Source organism: Pistacia vera, unplaced genomic scaffold (assembly GCF_008641045.1).
Source record: "Pistacia vera cultivar Batoury unplaced genomic scaffold, PisVer_v2 Contig104, whole genome shotgun sequence".
Taxonomy (NCBI): Eukaryota; Viridiplantae; Streptophyta; class Magnoliopsida; order Sapindales; family Anacardiaceae; genus Pistacia; species Pistacia vera.
Window position 1 is genome coordinate 526,433 of NW_022195071.1, and position 20,641 is coordinate 547,073.

Genomic DNA, 20,641 nt, shown 5'->3' on the forward strand with positions numbered 1-20,641 from the left:
ATCAAGTAAGTCACAATGTTATTGTGGTAGATAAGGGCGGATCCAGCCCGCCCACCCTCAATTTTTTTTTTTAAATACTACTATATATAATTTTTTGATTTTGGCCCACCCTAACAAAAATATTCATATGTAATTAGTTTTTATTTTGGCCCACCCTAAAAAAATATTCATGGATCCGCTACTGGTGGTAGGTAGTCCTAAGGTTTGAATATAGGAACTCAAGAAAGAGAATAAACCTTCTTGACCGTCAAACCAATCTCTTGAAGTTAACTGGCACTTCTTTGGCATGAGAATGAAGGGTTTGTTATGGATATCCAAATCCCAAATGCATCTCCTTTACTACCAGAGGAAAAAAAAAAAAGGTAGAAAGCTTGTTTACAAGAACAATCTAGCAAGTAGCAAACATATATTATTATATTCCTTTTCTATAAAGAATATGAATCCTTCAAAGGGAAGTGAGATTTGAGACCATATCTATCAATTTTTAGGCTTTGCATGAAGTTCTGATTCTTCAATCATTTGAAAGTTTTGTACTAAAAAAAGATATGCAAATTTAGAATAATAAAGTTCTACATAAGGCCAGTACTAAGATAATATTGAAGTTACATCCACTACCATGCATGGAATCATGTAAAATTTGTTTCCTTTTCTTTTGCTTTCCCTCAAATTAAACAAGGAATCCTAGTAAATTAATTTTACAATATAATTAGAACACTGGAAAGTCCAAAAGACCAAATAAGGCACAATGTTATTGTAATATGTGATCTTAAGATTTAAACCTAAGAACTCAAGGAAATGAGTAAATCCTTTTTACTGTCACACTATCCCATTAGGGTTGACAAAGGAGGATATTTATGAATTAGTAGAAGTCTAAATTGTTTTTTTTTTTTTTTGGTGTGTATTATGAAAATGATTTATAAAAGTATGTACAAGAGAATAATACCCAAAAAAGAAGAAAGACAAAATAGACTTCGTCTATATCTATAATATTATAGTCACGTAAATGTGTACATTACATATTTATATTTTACAGAATAATATCCAAAAAAGAAAAAGACAAAATAGACTTTGTCTATATCTATAATATTATAGCTACGTAAATGTGTGTATTACATATTTATATTTTAGTTTACAAGTTTCACGTCATAAGTTTACAAGTTTGATCAATGGATTCCATTATGCATATGTTTGTCTAAATTACGTAATAAATATAGTAATTAAGCTCCACATTTTATAGGTAGCTAAATCCAAGGGAAGAGGGGAAAAGAAGTAGAAGTAAATCACTATAGGTAGCCTTAAGAGCAAGTTTACGAGCTTCTCAATTCCAGTCTTCCAACTCTGAGGCTCTCCTCTATTAATAAAGATAGCTATTAAAACTCTTAATATCATTAATAAAGATAACCATTAAAACTTGTAATTTCTTATATTTTTCAAAATCCCCTCAACCATTAATAAGATTACCTATTAAACTCTTAATTGATTGACAGTTTTTAGAAAAAATAAAAAAAATTATTTGAAATATACACGAAAACTTCCTAGTGATTTAAAAAAAATAAAAAAGAAGTAGGAATTTCGGTAATAAGTTGAATGTAACTAATTTAATTAAACATAATATTTAGATGTAATTATCCTAACCAACTAAAAAAACAAAAGAAAGGTTGGTAATGGTATGGAGTAAAATATCTCAAATGAGAAATCCAAGTGAGAGCGACGTGGCTAACAGTCCTTTCAACATCAAATGAACAAAACAACCAACTCAGCTTATACGCATTAAATTAATTAATTTAATATAGCCATTAAAGAAGCATTTGAAAAGAGTTATTATTTGCCTGCATGGCTTGTAAAATAAGCTAATCCGACGGCACAAAGGGAGGAAGTCAGGGTAACCACCAGTCTTTTCCATATAGATGGATATGTCTTTCGATTCTCATCCACTATTCAATATTCATATCCACCACAACTCTCTTTCCTCAAAACTCCAACTGTCCTGATGCTTTGTCAATTGTCACTTTTTCTATTTTATTTTCCTCGTTAAATTTAACAAAATTAAAACATGATAACTACATAAAACTTACTTTCATTCTAACTTTCCAAGATTAATAACACAAAAGCTGTGTACAATGCACAAGAAGTTAACAGAAATTTAAGATTAGACCCTATTTTAATCTTACCAGAGAAAGTTAAAAACTACTACAAATTAAGCTTAGGACATTTTTCTGCATATTAAGACCCCAAAATCCTATCACCATTTTTTCAAAATAAAACGTATTCTAACCTCTTAACACACCCCGAACAGCAAACCCTAACTATATATCCTGTTATGCATATCTTCATTCTTCAGGCCAACCTAGAAATGGCTTTGCAAACCAAAGGCTTCTTCATCTCCATGGAAAGTTTCAAACACTCGGTCAAGTCTACTTCAGAGGCAGCAACCCATTTGAAACTCTGGAGAAACTGAGCCAACCAGAGGTGAACAGTAGTCAAACCCATTGCTTTTCCAGGGCAAACCCTCCTGCCAGACCCGAAAGGAGCCAGCCTCAAATCAGACCCCATGATGCTTACATCCTCGTTAATAAACCTCTCTGGCTTGAACTTTTCTGCCTGTGACCAAACCTTCTCATCATGAGTGATGGCCCACATGTTGACCATAGCCGTTGTTCCTGCTGGGACAAAGCTATCCCCCACATGAACATCATGAATGGCAAGGCGAGCCCATGAGAGTAAAGGGCCTGGAGGATGCACCCTCAGAGTCTCCTTCACAATGGCTTGAAGGTACGGCAAATTTGGAATATCGGAATCAAACACAGGCCTTGATTTCCCAACAACAGCGTCAATCTCAGCCTGAGCTCTAGATTGAATTTCAGGATGCAACACCATTCTTGCAAGAACCCACTCAAGCATAATGGCCACAGTATCAGTTCCTCTAAATATCATTTCCTGCAAAGTTCCAAAAAAATTAAATACCGAACAGGCAGACACAAATATAAAGAAGATAAGCATAAAGTACAGATTATAAACGTACCCAAAGAACAGCAATCATATCAGAATCACTTAGCTTGTCATCTTTCTCCAAATCAAGCAAGACATCAACAAAATCACGAACACTAGAACTTTTGTCATGCGAAACACCATGAAGCCTTCTGAATCTATGCTCCTCTATTATCTTTCCAACAAATGCATTCACTTTCAAGACCAAACTTCTGCACCTCCCCCTCACACCTTGCAAGTCCAGCCACCTCAAAAGAGGGAGATGGTCACTCCAGTTGAATATTCCAAGCAACTCATACCCTTCACTCACCAACTCCTCAAGCATAAACCCTTCATCAGAACGCTCAAAATCATACCTTTTACCAAATACAGTCATCATCACATTGTTAAGAGACCCAAAATGAAGCAAATTTTTAATCTTTACTTCACCATTCTCAAACATAAAAGTTTTGACTTGCTCCACCATTTCAAGACCAATTTCAAGTCTAAAACTTTCAAAGCCAGCGATTCTTTTGGGACTAAACAGGTGGGTGGCTGAGATTCTCCGAAGATTTCTCCAGTACACACCGTAAGGAGCAAAACCCATTGCTCTGTGAAACAACAGTTCATATGCCGACTCCTTAACCGGTCTATCAGCAAAAGCAGAACTATTGAGAATCTCTTTAGCAGTCTCTGGTTCACTTGAAATAACAAACCGAGTCAACCCCACTGAAAAAGCCATCAGTGGCACAGCTTTGAAAGCTGTAGCAAGCTTTGCAAGGACGCGGTGAGGTGTGGACCCAGTGAAGACGGTGAGTAAACCAATGAGTGGGTACCCCGATGGACCAGGAAGAGATTTCGGCGTCCTGGTCCTTGAACGAGCCCATGCGAGACCACCTGGAGCCAACCAAACAGTAAAAACAGCCATGAAAAATAAAACCGAAAGAAAAGTTTCAAAGTTGACAAGAGGAAAATGGAAAAACAAGTATTCCGGCAACATTTTCATCCTGCAGACGCCGCTTTCAAGTTATGCGAAAGCAGTATGTTGCTATTTTTGATGGAAAAGAACAAGGAAAGGATGGAGTGGCTGGGATATCGCAAGAACCAAAGAGAGTGAGAGGAGTAGTTATATAGAAGGTGGAAGGCGGTTTGAAGAAGGGTTATTTACATTTTCGTCCTTAAGGTTTGGAATATACTAACTTAGCACCAGTACTAGTGAACTATAATATAAGATATAAACAATTTATTTCCATGAAAAAAAAAATTGCTGTCTTACTCACATATTTTAAAAAAATGATGAAAATATAATTAAAAATTTAAAAATTTGGATTTTTAATTATTTATATTGTTTTTACTTTGATAAATAATTATATTATTCACATTTTTATTTATTTCTAATAATTTGTAAATAAGATAATAAGGGTATTATAGACTTTTTGTTACTGGACTAAAATGTTCATATGCTATAGTATCTGAGGTAAGTAAAATATTCTTTAAACCTTAAAGACTAAAGTGTAAATCCCGTTTAAGAAAAGCTTAACCACAGTAAAAAATTAACCTTGGTTTAAATTTATAAAGTACATATATAAATTTTAATTTTAAATTTGATCAAAAAAATAGTTTTTTTCGTACTGGAGGTGAAAAGAACAAGACTAGCTTTATGAATGGGAGAATCGTTTTCGGTATCGTAGCAGTCCTTTGCTTTCTGGTTTTGATTCGGGCACAGTGTGTTGGAAAAACGCAGAGTTCGTGAGACAGTTTTTGGTACTACGTCTACGTGGTGGGCAAATGGGAACTTCGTTGATATTACTAGGGAACCCACTCAATTAGATTAAGGATTTGATTTAAATTAATGTTAGCCGTGTGATGTTATGCATAATGTATGATGATGGCGGGATGAATGGATTAGATAAGTTCACGTGAATACTTTGTTGTGATACTCTAAGGATTTGATTCCAAAGATTATTGGATGGAAACCTTTGGACCCAGGATTCTTCAAGATAACAAAAGAATTATATATTTTTGTTTTGCTTTATTAATAATTAGTTTTTAAATGGTTTGGGATATACTTCAACTATATGACCTGCTCCAATCCAATTAACTTGATAATTTTTTATAAATAAATTAGGCTGCGTTTAGTACACTTTTCGTACTCTATCCTATTATACGAAACCAATAAAAAACGTGTTTGTTTTAATATTGACTATTATATTAACTCATAATATTTAGTAAATTACCTTTAACAATTAAAGTTTATAAATTAACAAAAACACATTCACCCACTATCACCTGCCAGTAGTCACCACCATCGTCGAATTAACGCACAACAGGCCAGATCCAACTAGTCATGCGCCATTCTGGCGGTTGACGGCCGTGGCCAGCTGTTGGTAGTCAATCCCTGCCCCCGGCCCGTGCCCTTTACAAGGATGGTGGGGATTCCCCATCCCCACCCCATGGAATTTTCAAAGCCCATCCCCGTCTTATTAATTTTTACATTGGAATTAATTACGAGAATAAATACATGACAAAAACTATTTGACAATTACCAAACACAATAATTAATTCTCTTTTAATGTGGAGAATCGTCCACATGAGAAACACTTAAGTTAAGGTATTGCACTTGTCCAAAATACAAACTCTTTATATATCGGGCGGGGAGGAGGAAGGGCACTCCATGTCCCCGCCCCTATCCTCGCAAAAAAAAGGAATCCCCACCCCATACGGGGAGGGTTAGGATAGGGCCCTCGAATTTCGGGGCCCATTGCCACGCCTAGTTATGGTCAAAGAAAGTTTCATTAAGCTGTATATCAATATTGTATTATAATTTATCATTAGACAAATATGGTTTAGTATACGTAGTCTGTATAGTAATATGAAATTTAACTCTTGATAACAAAACAAAATCTTTTAGGGGCGTTGGATCATATAATGTTTTATTATAAAAGGATGTTATATTAATGGAAAAATAGATTACCTTGAAGATTACTGAGAATTTAGAAAATGTGTTTGATTGATTTGAATAAATTGGTAAATAATATGTTTGGTTGGGAGGATAAATATGTGGGTATATTATATAGATTACTAAATTGCCCTCATTTTTAAATATGAATATAATATTATTTTTTGAATCATTCTTTTAACCCGCTACATTTGAAATTTTACTAAAACATCCCAGCCATATAAACTTTAATTTGTAGCAAAATCAGCCCCATCCACCCCAAGCCATTACCAATAGCTAGCCACGACCGTCGGCAGTTGACGGAATGACACACAATTGGCTGTATATGGCCGACCGTGCGCCGGCAAAACCATTTTCGCCCATGGATTACAAATCCATGGCCGTTTCACAGCCAGATCTATGGCCATTTTCACAGCATAAGATGTGGTCGTTTTTTGCATGGCTAGGAAAGGCTTTAATGGCACACGACCGACCAGATCATGCCGGTCGTGCATCATTATGGCGATTGATGTCGACAGCCAGCGGTGGTGAGTAACGATCGATGGTGGTCCTGGGTGACTGAAGGTTTTTTGTTAACTTTTAAACTTTTTGTAGCTGAGGTGTTTTAGCTAATCTCTCAAATGTAGAAAGATTGAGTTAATTGTTATTTGGTAGACATTTGAAGGCAATTGCTTTTGAAATAGTATTTATTTAGGGAATTATAGGTATAAATATCATATTATTTGGTAATCTTTTAATCTTAGGGTTGGGAAAGTATATCGCATTACCCCCAATATTACCAACAGTAAACATTATTTGTAATAAAAGATTCTTATAATATTTTATTACTTGTAAACCAAACACTTGAATCTTGTAAAATAAACGAAGATTATCCCTCATTATCTTATATGTCTCTTATCCAAACACACGCTTTAGTTTATGGTTATTAAAAAAAAGGAAGAAGAATATAATAATTTGACTTGCCAAATAAGGTTACCCAACTGTAATTGAGATATATACATAAATAATATTTACAATTGGTCCGTACGTTTATTTTATATTTTTGTATTTTTCATGGTAATGGTCTTGAACCCATATCTAAAATTAGCCTGGCGTAAAACAAAATTTTTTGTCGTAGGCAATAACTTCTTTGTTTTCGCCTTCATAATAAATTTTTAATTTATGGATGACAGGAAAATGACGTGATATTAGAATAGTTTTATAAGTCGAAGATTTAGTTGGTAATAGATGGTTTGAGCAATTGAGCATGTATAAGAAACATGAGAGGGCATAAGTGAAGATAAATAAAAAAGGTGATGGCAAAGCGGTAAAAGTGAAAATATTCGTTGCGTAAAATGTGGTGATATTTCATCATCAAATCCGCGTGCAAAGGCTGCATGCAAGATACGAGTATACGGGCCAGCAGCATTAACCCAAATACCCAATGGCTGGAAGCTATACCCGGTGTGTTGCTGCAGACTGACAACGACGTGGTATTACTATTAGCCACCCAACCCGAACCCAGCCCCAAGGCAATTACCATACGAACGTCAGCCTTTGGTGAGGTGTGTTTTTTCGATGTTGGCATCAACTTTGTATCGCAATCATTACATCGCCGCCCTACATGTCAGGAAAATTCATTAACTACTCTACACAACCCCTATAATCTCTTTTTATCTTTGTAATTTATTATGCCTTATTTATTGCTCTATTAATTACAGCTTTGGGTTTCATTTTCGTACCCTGGAATTGCATGCTTCTTGTCTTTCCATCTGCCCTGTACAGAAAACAGCTGTTGACGATGGACCCCGCTGCTTCCTCTTTCCAGCTGGGAGATTCATTGCCGCCCAATCTTGTCTCGGCCTCATTTATCGCCACGTGGGGAGCTGGGTATTCGAAACCACTCTCTAACTTGAAACCGCTTCCGTACATTAATTGCTTTTGGTACTCCTCCTCCATCTTCATCAAGGGGAAAGAAAAGACAGAACCAACAATTCATTAATAAAGTTGACTTTTTTTGGATTCTGGTATGGTATGGTATGGTATGCGTGCTCACAGTCACACTTTCGCTTTCCATACCCAATACCAATGCATTGCAAACTACTAAATGAAACGAGGGGGCTGAATTTATCTCTCCCAAGGACCGGTAACCATCGGATCAAGATCCAAAAGCTTATCATATACTTTAACATCTTCTAAATTTTTTAATTAAATATTACTTTTTATTAGATTAATAATCTCGATGGAATTAATTAGTAATGTTCTCAGTTGGAATATCATTATATTGTTTTTAATCATAGTGTTTTATTTGTAAATATATCACAGCAAAATAATACCTCTCTCTTATTTATCATTTGATTCTGACATATAATATGTTGCCCAAGTGATAGACTACTGGGTTTTGTTCTTCATCGAGGGGAAGAATATGTCGTTCTCAATTTAATATGCAAAGTTGAGAAGATCGGGAATTTTACGAAGTCTCAATCGGAACTGTAATTGGGCGCCCTATAGCCGTCATATTTCTTTAAATTAAAATTGTGAAACAAACTTATGAGGGACTCAAGTATAGATAAGAAATAATGTTTCCAGCTGGGGATGTGACCACTTGTGTGGATAACAGGATATGATGGTGAGAGATGCCAATATTTGGAAATAGTTTTATGTTTTCTAAAGAAACTACAAATGGAAGTGGTCTCTCTTTTTTGGTTTAATTCTGATGTGATATACTAATTATGTTTTAAGTGGCCTGTATTTTAAGAACCTGTGTGCTCAAGCTAAGAGAAGATATTCTCCAGTCTACATCATAAACACATCGCACTAACACATTTATATTCTAAATATCGACTCAGCTCCGGCTTTAGAGCAACCCCGTTTAATGTTTAGTTTGGAGCACCATTCTCTACTTCTGATCTATGTGAAAAATTCATTCTCGGACCGTTGGACGTCTGCTTCTTGATCATGAATTGTGTTCTAAATACCAATTTTAGATTATTTGTTATGCGGTGAATTGATGAAGTATTAATTCACGCCCTGTGTCTCATAACTATACAACTAGAACGTGGATTCTCGTCACGTGTTTCATGACTTTGCAACTGTTTAGCTTACGTGTTATATTATAAAATAATTACTTTATGAGTGAGTTTAGTTTAGAAAATGTTATATTAATCGAAAAATAAATTATTTTGAAGATTATTAGAAATGTTTAAAAAAATATGTTTTGTTAGTTTAAATAAATTGGTAGGTATGTTATATTATGTTTGGTTGAGATGAATAAATTAGTGAGTATGTTATATAGATTACTAAATTATCCTCATTTTTTAAATATTAATATAATATTATTTTCATTATTATTTTTTAAATCATTTATTTAACCCCTGACATTTGAGATTTTTCTTAAAACACCCAGAGATTTTTGTTAAAACACCCAAATCACGTAAAAGTTTTATTTCTAACAAAATCACTCCCTATTTGTAAAGTTATCATATGTTGCTTCGTGAATAAGACTTCACCATTTAAGTCTCCAGAAGGGCAGTTTATTAAGTCACATGTCATGATATGAAAGGGTTGTTTCATGAGTAAGTTCGCCTATACAACACTATATAAAGGGGTCTCTCACCCAAAGAAGAGATTCGAAATTTCATTTCTCTAATAGCTAAAAGCAATTGCCTCAATTGAGAGCAAGTAGCCTTTGCACATTCACAAAACACACACAAAAAAACCAATAAGATAACAATAGATGTAGGATTTATGTTTTACATCCAAATGACATTGAAAATTAATTTTATCTACTATTCATTTGCATTATTATTGATTCCACCATCAAAACTTGTTTTCAAGGGAACTGGGTAATTGTTCAAAGCAAATTTTCCTATGAATTATATTGTTCTTTGTAAGCTCTCAAAAACAATAAGATAACAGTGGACGTAGGCTCAAGTTCTAACTTGCCGAACCACTTTAAAAATCTCTTTGCCATTTACTTTATTGCATTTATTATTCATCCACTGCTGGTTATTCGTAATCACGTGTACATCCATTCTGATTCTGATAGGGTCAATCAGAATTCTCTAGTTTGTGCATATTTTTGTATCAACACTCTCAAATGAGAATGGGGACTAAGGGCCATGGTTTGATTTGTGAAAACTTCTCTTAACTGATTGAAATTCATTTAGATTGTTACATATATGATTTGTATTAATTTAATTGTAAGTATTCAGTTAAAGCATCTACCAGTACAGTTGACTGTTACATGCAGGAACAGAGGGAAATTAATTAAGATGGTAGAGTAATCACACAGGCTAAGGCTAAGATGATCAATAAAACATGACCCTAATCTTTCTTGGCCTTGTATAAATAAAACCACCATGCACGAACTTGGGACATGAATAGGGGGTGGTGGACTTTCATAAAAAGACACAACATGTTTGTGCCCAGAGAGTAAACAAGCCCAACCTTAATACCATTATTTATATAGAATATTATTTAATTTCATAGAGAAATAGTAAAACCACTGCCTCTCCCGTGAAGATTAGCAGTTTTTTTTGTAGATGTAGGAGTTGCTCTAATTGGTCTTGGATAATTCGGTTAGTTACAGACTTACAGTTATAGCAATGAAGTAAAAATATCACACAGAAATTAATTAACGTGGTGTTGAATAGGCATGGCAATGTTCTCCAAGATTTCGGGGACCCGTCCCGCCCCATATGGGGAGGGGAAGCCTCGGTTTTTTCGGGGATAGGGGCGGGGGTGGGGGGTGTTTTAATCCCCGTCCTCGGGGATGGGGCGGGGTTGGGTGATGCCTTTCCCCCGGCCCGCCCCATATATAATGTATACAATTAAAAAAATGTATATATATATATATTTACTTTTCACTAATATCCCTATATTTTATCTAATTACATAATTATCCTACCGATATAAACCCATATTATCCTAATTTCTCTCACCCTAAACAATTGAACAAGAACAAACCCTGACCCATATTTATGTATAATTAATTATGTTTAAACGATTAATTTAAGTGTTTGTCATATGGACGAGAATTAACTATTGTGTTTGGTAATACTCAAATTAATTTATGTTTATGTAAAATTAATGGGGCAGGGACGAGCCTTCAACATTCCCCTTTGGGGCGGGGAAGGGGAATTCCTGTCATCCTCGTAATGGGGATGGGGAATGATTTTGAGGGTAGGGACGGGTACGGTGAATGAGATCCCCGCCCCGCCCCGCCCCATTGCCATGCTAGTGTTGAATGAACCAAAACACTCTATGGAAGTGACCAAAATTTGACAGACGTTACTTGAATATTAACAGTTAGAGGGTTGAATGGTCATATCACCACAATTATAGTTTTAAAAGAAATTTAAAAAATGACTTAAACTTTAATAAATGTTATTCTTCTAATCCCTTCCCTACCTAAAATTACCCATCTTCTTAAACCTGCGGCTTCCCCCTTCCCTAATCCTCCTCCGGTACTCAGTTGCAGTTCGCCACTTTCCCCCTTCCCAACCCAACCCACAGCACCCGCTTCGATTGTTTGGAATCAGCCGCCTCAAGAGGAGTCACCCATGTACCATCACACTCCATCTCCGAATGTGGCAGTTCTTGATGTGTGTATTATTGAAGTGATGTGCCAAGGGCGTGGGGTGGGGTGGGTTTTTTTATTTTGTTTTTCAACTTTTATTTTAGTTTTCTATTTTATTTGATAATTTATATTTTATGAAAACACAAAAGTAAAAAATTAAAAGACAATTATGCCATTACACCGTCTAATATTTTCTAACGGCAACTGTCTCACGACTCTCACGGCCAGTCACTCCGGCATCAACATATTTATTTCTTGCGTAGAAGGTCTTAAGGTGTTTGTAAAAATGCTTCACAAGGCTTGAGTTCGTTCCACCCTTTGACAAAGGTTGGTAAATTGAATAATCTCGTTACATTCTTTCAAAAAATTTAAACCTTTTTTCTTCTTTGTTTAATTTAGTTTGGTTAGATTTGAGTTGAAGGTAGTCAACAATAGTATGATAGAAGGTGGGCGAGTTCGGCTGAACCGGTGGCAACAGGCGGCAGTTGCGGTTGGTTCAGCGGTTGGTGCGTTGTTAGACCCACGAAGGGCGGATCTAATAGCAGCCCTTGGTGAGACCACTGGGAAACCCGCTTTTGAGAGGGTTCTTCAAAGAATGAAGACTAGCCCAGAAGGAAGGGTAAGTTCATCTCATTTATGCATTTCAGATTATCCAGCATTAGCTTTCTAAACAAATGGCGATGTAAGAATTTTCATACATATGAGTTTTGTATGTTAAATTACTTGTTTTGATGTTGTTGGAGTAATTAATCTAAAAATGCGAATTTTTTGTAGATTATTTTAAAGTTTGTTTTTGTGCTTCGTTGCTTCTTTTCAATAACCGCTTATTCCCCTCGAGAATTGGGAGATAATTGAATAATTAGTCTTGCCAGAGAAATAATTTGTTTCTCTTTCTCTTTTATCTGAAATAACATTGAATCTTCTGGATTGTTTGAGTTAAAGGGCCTGGTTGAGCAGTGGGCAATTTGAAGAAATTGGAATGTGTAGAGGACATCTAATGCCTGCTGTGAAATAAATGAGATGGTGCAACCATATATAAATGGACTCTTTTGATCCATTCATGGCTAAGCTATCATCTTTGATCAGTTATGAGAGGATGCTTAGTTGATCTCATCAAATGAAAACAAATTCTTTAACAGTCTGTCTGGAGTTGGTATTTATGTATTTATCCATGATATGTCATTGGGACAATATATGGCTTCATTTTAACCCAAAGATGTATCTCAAACATGTTGCTTGCTGGCATTGTTCTTATGATCCTCACGTTACATGTACTTTAATCACCCCACAGAAGAGTGACTGTGAGAATCTAATTTTTCATTACTGTAAAATTCGGGTGAAATTGGAGCCAAAAGCATATCTACTCACAGTAACATGTGTGTGTGAATAATACTGAATATCATCCATTGAAAATACTATAACTGGGGTTATTTCTGATACTATCTTGTTGGCCAATTTTTATCCCTCTTCTTAGGTGCAAGTGTCTTATGAATAACAATTGAAATTGACTAGATTGCTTTTCTTGTAAGTGACCAATGCGTTTCTTCTTTTTGGTAGGCGATACTCTTGGAGCGGCCACGAGTTATATCTACAAAAGTTGGGCATGCATGGGATCTACCACCAAACACATTTGGTGCTGCATATGCTAGATTCATGGGATCCAGGAACTTTTCTCCAGATGATCGACCACCTGTGCGGTTCATGGACACAGATGAACTAGCTTATGTGGCTATGCGTGCTCGTGAGGTGCATGATTTCTGGCACACCCTTTTTGACCTTCCAACTAACTTGATTGGTGAGTCTGCCCTCAAAGTGATAGAGTTCGAGCAAATGTACCTTCCCATGTGTATGCTTTCAGTTATCGGAGGCACTGCAAGATTTAACGAGAAGCAAAGGACACTATTCTTCCAACACTACTTCCCATGGGCCATCCGAGCTGGTATGCAGTGCACGGATCTCATGTGTATATATTATGAGCAGCATTTTCACGAGGATTTGGAGGATGTTCGAAGGACGTGGGGGATAACCCCTGCTCCAGCTGCTCCGAGAAAGAATGGTGCATGACTAGTTAGGTAAATGGATACCTTGTAACATCTTAGCCTTGCTGTTTGATTGTCAAAATACTTTTGTTTCTCCAGGAAAATGCAATTTTGAGTCTATAAACTAGTAGAATAAATTGTATACTTTTGAACAAATAAAGCTCTGAATATCTATTAATAGTTCGTTTTGACAATTGATATTATCTCAGTTCACTACCACCGTCCACCGTCATAAAACTCTCTTCAAAACAGTCGCACACTAGAGCTGTAGCCTTGTAGTCCCAAGCCAGAATTGATTCCAGTCCCTGGAACATATGTAAATCCCTGCAGTTTGGTGCTTAAAATTCATTCCAATTAGACCCTAGGACAGTAATATAATGTTTCCATTAAGGATGAGCAGGCCAACCATCTGGAAAACAGTGAGAATTCATGTGGCCAAACGAATATCTGATAAAGAAAAGAAATTACTTTAAACAGTTCCTGCCCAGCCACCCATTTGGCATTTGCAGTGAAACAGCATATAACTAGAAGGAAGTCAACACTGAGGTTTTTAAAGCTGTGTAGCAGTGCCAAGGAATGAACTGGGGAGAAGAGAGCAAAGATGATGGAATATTTGTAATTCATAAGGTGGAAATATGGTCAAAATCCTTTACCAAGATGCTTTGATTGAGGTTTTTCCGTTCCCTTTTTATCATCTTCCCAAGGATAATACAAGCTGTCTATTAACACTGCTATTCATTTCTAAATTGTTATGACTACACCATGTAGCATCTGGCATCTTTTTCTTACTTTTTGAGTCTTCAATGGTCAAGTTTATAACCATCATGTCGATTTCATAGTGATGAGACCTCAAATATGCTAGTGTATAGTAGGAGACAGAAGGGAGTGAAGTAGAGGATTGTGGGGTGGCTGGCAGGAAAGTTCTTTTGAGTGTGAGGTGTTAAGGTTTGTTTTGGAAGAGGGACAGATGGCAATAGGGGAATGGATAAACGAGGGATTCTGTTTTGGAGAGAGACAGGGAAATTGAGGGGATATTCAGAAAAGTGAAAAGGGAGATTAGGGGAGGTGCTGGCCCTCGAAGTCCAGCAGGCATACGTGATTTTTGTTTCTGTTATCTTTTATTTTTCATTTGGTTGTGTTGGTTTGGCCTAGGCTGTTCATACTTTGATGTAGTGTTTGCTCAATATCAATATAAATTTAATGTCTTTCTGTGTATTTGCTTTGTTCGTTGCTGTTTTCTGGGTTTACTACTTGGTTGCGTTTTGTTGTTATCTTCTCGTTTGTTTTGAGTGGTTGGAGTGGGTTCCTATCACATAACAAGTAAATTGCCAATGGTAGATTGAAGTTCATAGTCGTGAGTTAAGGTGTTCGTTTTGAGTAAAGAAATTACAATTTGAATTTGAAGGTTTTAATTGTAATGGTATCTAAATGGTCAGGCGTCCATAGAGGTAATCTTTTTCCTCCTTAAAAGTAGGCTAGATTTTGCTCAAGTTCTTGAGATACAGAGCATAATTTGAATGTTCTTTAGAAACTATGTCTGGGATGACTATTTACAACCGAATTTTGTAACTAAAAGCTTGTAAGGAACAGACAAAATGTCCAAAGACTACACCAGTGATACAGGGTAAATGACACATCAGAAAATTGAGAGTACACTTCGATTGAATATGCAAACAACCACAACACCTATATATTACATCACAATATCCAATACTTCAAACTGTTTTACGTAAATATGAGAGCATGCCTCATTCAAACTAAGTTCAACAAGAATCAACAAACAATACTTCTTATGGAGACGTCAAGACATGTATCATTTACTGCCACCTGCAGGCCCACCACCGAAGAGGTAACCCAGAGAAGACCCACCACCAGGGGCAGCATGGACCTTGGTTGATGGTCGGTCCTGCAAACAGACAAAAAGTTCATTTATCATAATAAACATATTCAGCCAAGCTGCAGGTGCAAGTGATGAAGACAAGTAGCTACATTCTTGTCTTCATCACTTGCAATTAACTTCAAGTGATGAAGACAAGTGGCTACATTCCTCAACTTGTTTGTTGTCTCGGGTCATAATAAAAGTAGCTACTTTTATTAATCACAGAAGTAAAGCTCTCAAGCTACGATTCACTTAACACTGAAGTCCCACAATAAACAAGTAAACTAAATAAAATTGATTAACAAACTATTCAACAACATTCTTTTGAGAAACTTCTTCCACTTTCACAATGCCAAGGGCAAGACATTTTTTTTTATTAGGCATTACTGAGCAAATGATATATCTATGTACATCATTTAGAATGAGTTTCAACTCATTCCCAATTTAAGGACACATTTGCTCCCTCAGCTGGTACCCAAAGACGTCTAGTTCTTGTCTTAATCAATTTTCTCTCCTAACTCACTAGCTCAGGTTATAAAAGTACATGCAATGTTCCATTCTTTTTCAGCCTAGATAGACATTGCAGCTCAAATTGGGCCAATTAAACTTCCTAGACCATTATAGGTAAACATGCAATTTGCAAAAGAGAATAACAGTTCTTATTTAGTCTCACTTATATATAACCAATATGTTTAAAGAAAAGGTCTTAACTTCAGCAATTAATGAATCTAAAACATGTTTGTAGCCTATTCAAAAGATCACAAGCTCAAACTGCACAAAATTCAGAGCTTTGTAACAACAAAGTCTGTTTCAGCTAAAAATGATCCGAGCATCATAGTCCACCAGACAAATGATATTCATCATTCCTTGAATGAAGGATTCTATTCTCTCTGAAGGTATAAATGATTCCTAACAACAATTAGTATCCACTTGCCAAGGTTCAAAACCCTACTTTTATTATGACCGAGACAACAAACAAGTCCAATTAACTTCAACTCTCACTCATTGGCACAGCAGTCTACTCTTCATAAAAAATAAGAACAAGATTTGATAAATCTATGCAAACTATTCCACCCTGAAACACTGCAGACGAATGGTGCAAACATCACTCAATTTGCAAAGGGAAGACATGAAGTCAAAATTGACAAATATCTTTACCGTGATGAAGTTGCCAGTGTTCTGACCATCAGCCCGCATATAGTTGTTTGTTGAGTAACTATTGATACCAGCTGGAACCTGTTTGGTAATATCTACAGGTTGAGGAGCAGCAGCAGGCTTGGAAGGCCCATTATCTACAGACTGCCCTTCATTTGCAGCAGGTTTTGGAGCCTCTCCCGTACCAAACAGATATCCCAATGAACTCTGCCCCCCACCAGCGCTAACTCCACGACCCATGCTCTCTTAATTCAAAGGCAAATACTCCCAACCCTGCTTCCAGGCATATTACATAAAAACAAAAGAATCCAATTAAATCTTCATAGAAAAAGCAAGAACGTAAAAGATCACAAAATCTCTAGCCACTAAGAGAGCAACTACACTTCGTTGCAGAAATCAGTCCCTTTCCTGTTATTGTACCATTCAACATTAAATGATGACTAAATGAAAAAAGCCTTGAAGGCTGTGCACAAACAACTTTATCCCTAAGACTCCACAAGCCAATCCAAGTCTACAATTTAAGATATCATAGAAACACATTCTGACCAAAATCAGCTGTATCTAAAGTGTTTCAATGTCTGCCTCAATTTCATTCCAAATAAATTGCCTCAAAAAGCATCCATGAGGCACACACTTTATATAAGTACGAATGATGTTTCCAACTATTGGATTCTTGGATATATAAGAAAAACTAGTTTTTCTTTACACCTTTCATGCTCTTAGTTCTTTCTAAACTAAAATTCGAACCTAGAAATTGAAGCTTACTATTATTTCGATAAGAAGAAGCTTATTCTTTTCTTCATGAGCACTATTACACTTGTAACTAACTGATTATTGAAGCTTCAGAGGATTAAGCAAACAAGCAGTAAAACGTGTACATAAACTTCAATCACTGCCTGCACACTCACCAAATTATATATCTACCAAATATAAACGAGATCTAATGGGATAAGAATTAACATAAGTACATCAATTAATCAGCATAAAGAAACTAAGAACACGAACAAGTCTCATGGTTACTCCAACTTTAAGATACAAATTTATAAAAGGAAAAAATGAATAAAACAAGAGATACACAACATTAAAACCAAAGCAAACCTTCATTCACAGTGAAGGAAGTCACAAACAGATCTTAAATAAATAAAAAAAGAAAAAAAAGAAGGGAAATCACTTCTTTACAGAATATTAAATAGTAGAGTAAAAGAAGAGAAATGAAGTCGTTAAAACGAGAAATTAAAGAAGAAGAAGAAGAGATCACCGTGGTTGCTGCTTGCTGGCTGATTGGATCAGATCTGAAGAGAAAGAGTGCCACAGAGCCAGTGAGCGAAAGCGATGTCTGCTCGGTGCATTTTATAGATGGAGAAAGCACAAGATGGTGACAGCGTACAGTGTAAAGATTTTTTATTTTAAAGGATAGTGATATATCCACAACTGATTTTGCTTTTTCCCAAAGTTCCTATTTTTAGGTTAAAACTAATTTTAAACAATCTTACCTTATGTACCAAATTTGGATTTCCGTTCAAATGCGGTTGTCATCTTATTATATACCATTGAATTGATTTATTAATAGTTAGGGGTGTTATAAATATCTTATGAAAGCTTAGGGTATATTAAAACAGTAAAAAACTTTTTCTTAACTCAAATAATGTCTTCGTCACCTTTCTTATCCATAGACTTCTAAAATATTATTTTATTATTCAAATTTATATTTTATTTCCGAATTCAGCATTGTTACTACCACCATTTTTTATCATCACTCACTAAAACCCCTCAAACCATACTCTTGTTGACCCTGTCAATCGAGCGATTAAGGTTTGTATAGTTATCCCTCCCAAGTCAAAATTTGATAAATTCAAACCACTAAAATCCAACCTTTCACCACCAAAGACTCATCGACCTTCACTCTTTAAAAACCGTAATAGTTTAGACCGAGTTTACTCTTTGATCGTAATCAAAATATAAATTCATATGATGAAGTGATATTTTAAAAATTTATGAGTGAAAAAATGTCATTAAACTATTATTTAAGTGGAAAAAAGCCGTTAATGAAAATACAACGACGTAGGTATTTGGTGGGAGAGGTGAAGGGTAGTGGAAGGAATAAAAAGTGGAGTGGAAAATGTAGCTTACGTTTTAAGCAGGAAGTAGCGGTGGATGGATCTGCTCAGATGGCATTTCACGTGTATGGTGTATCAATGCCATCACTTATTTTTCCTTCTTAACTAATTATTATTTTTCTAATTTTAATTAAGAAAATTAGAACAATTCCAGAGTTGCTAATTCTGGATAGGGTTTTGAACTTTTGATGGTTGAAGATATCGATTTGACTGTCCATCATCTCATCTTTTTCGAAATTATTAGATTTTAATAATTACTTGGGGATTAGGATTTGACTAAAATACCTCTCAATTATGTTAATATTATATTTAAAAACAATAATATCAAAATATTTTCAGCTAAATATATTTTAAATAAAATAGAACCCTATAAATCACATTAAAATACATCTCAACAAAATTAAAATTAAATAATAATGTTTGAAACGTAAAACAAAATATGATTAATAATGAGCATATGTTACATATAAGCTCATTAAATAACAAGGAATAGGTATCTAGATTGAGAATCTTTGGATGGTATAAGACAAACAAAATCATTACAGATAATATATAATTTGAGGTGTCTATATTAATAAAATAAATTGGAGATAATTGAGGGATAGGATTGGTATTTGGTACAATATGATTATTACTGTACTAAAATTAGTCGGCCAATTTAGGTACCAAGTCTTTCTCAATCTTCCTCCACCTTCACTTCTTATTTATATTGTCTCGAAAGGTCTGTTTTTTATTCTTGATTATGTTCCACATTACGTATTATTCAAACCCCAACATTTGAATAATTATCCAATACCTCCCATTTTAGCCGTTAGTTGACAGATACTATCATATAATGTATTTTTTACCACCCTCTGAGATCAATTAATATTTAATTCATCTATATTATTTTGAAAGTATTAAAAACACCCATGACATTAATGTTTAAGTCACTCACATCTCAAATGTTTGAAAAATTATCCTCGCCTCACATTTTGAAGAATTATCCAATACCTTCCATTTTAGCCATTAGTTGACATATTCTAACATATAGTGTATATAAAAGTGTTCGTATTTTGTGTACATTCTAATAAATAATTAAATGTTTTCAATTAAATAGGTAGCGTGTCAAGGTTTCAAATGGGTTAAAATGAAAAAAAAAAACTAGAGTTGACATATATGTATACATTTTAATTAGAGTTAATGACTTTTTCCCATCCAAATAATGACACTTTCTTACTCACAGACTTTTAAAATATCATGTTACTACCCAAATTTATATTTCGGTGGCGAACAGACAACAAATTCGGTTCAGGCTGTTAGGGCTTTTGAAGAGTGGAGATCGATGAGTCTTTTGGTGGTGGAAGGTTGGATTTTAGTGGTTATGATTAATCAGAATTTGACTTGGGAGGGGTGGCTGCGCAAACCCTAATCACTCGATTGTTAGAGATTGACAGGGTCGATGACAGTAGGGTTTGAGGGGTTTTGGTGAGTGATGATCGGAGAAGAGAATGGTGGTGGTATGGGTTGCAACGATGCTAGAATCAGAAATGAAATATAAATTTAGATAATAAAATGGTATTTTAAAAGTTTGATAGTGGGAAAATTTCATTAAGCGATTATTTGGGTGGTAAAAGTCGTTTATTCTTTTAATTAAATATTTTTTGGTAATTAAAAACCATGGCAAAGTCGTTTTACTACTTTTTCTAGTTAGAATGTATACATTTGTAGAGAGATAGAATATCATTATCAGCTACTTAACTTTATAAACAAATGTCATTTATCAAGTTTTGTAATTCTCCTTAATTATATGTTTAAGAGGATTGTTAATGACAGTCATTAACTCTTTTCAGGATATGTATATATATATATATATATATGTGTGTGTGTGTGTGTGTGTGTGTGTGTGTGTGTGTGTGTGTGTGTGTCTGTATATATACGTGACACATTAAGACTGCCCGCGATTGTAGTTAGCAATCCTGGATC

At 35.2% G+C, this 20,641-nt stretch overlaps 3 protein-coding genes across 4 annotated transcripts; 1 reads left to right on the plus strand and 2 right to left on the minus strand.

Annotated features, from left to right (window-relative positions):
• Positions 1-1,900: 1,900 nt before the first annotated feature.
• On the minus strand, positions 1,901-4,002 carry LOC116125646 (cytochrome P450 78A5-like). The gene is made up of 2 exons (XM_031411368.1): positions 3,023-4,002; positions 1,901-2,937 (listed from the first exon to the last, which is right to left on the minus strand). Exons 1-2 carry the CDS (start codon positions 3,971-3,973, stop codon positions 2,338-2,340), a joined length of 1,551 nt encoding a protein of 516 aa, XP_031267228.1. The 5' UTR covers positions 3,974-4,002; the 3' UTR covers positions 1,901-2,337.
• A 7,593-nt stretch (positions 4,003-11,595) lies between these two features.
• On the plus strand, positions 11,596-13,862 carry LOC116125853 (ubiquinone biosynthesis protein COQ4 homolog, mitochondrial). 2 transcript variants are annotated; one of them, XM_031411577.1, is made up of 3 exons: positions 11,596-11,813; positions 11,886-12,105; positions 13,044-13,862. In XM_031411577.1, exons 2-3 carry the CDS (start codon positions 11,923-11,925, stop codon positions 13,548-13,550), a joined length of 690 nt encoding a protein of 229 aa, XP_031267437.1. In that variant the 5' UTR covers positions 11,596-11,813; positions 11,886-11,922; the 3' UTR covers positions 13,551-13,862. The 2 variants fall into 2 exon arrangements, with proteins under 2 accessions (XP_031267437.1, XP_031267430.1); XM_031411570.1 differs by having other exon boundaries at positions 11,895-12,105; positions 13,044-13,859.
• Positions 13,863-15,143: 1,281 nt separating this feature from the next.
• On the minus strand, positions 15,144-17,974 carry LOC116126117 (protein SPIRAL1-like 1). The gene is made up of 3 exons (XM_031411825.1): positions 17,818-17,974; positions 16,563-16,832; positions 15,144-15,431 (listed from the first exon to the last, which is right to left on the minus strand). The coding sequence occupies exons 2-3, from the start codon at positions 16,797-16,799 to the stop codon at positions 15,339-15,341; spliced, it is 330 nt and encodes a 109-aa protein (XP_031267685.1). The 5' UTR covers positions 16,800-16,832; positions 17,818-17,974; the 3' UTR covers positions 15,144-15,338.
• Between the last annotated feature and the right edge of the window lie 2,667 nt (positions 17,975-20,641).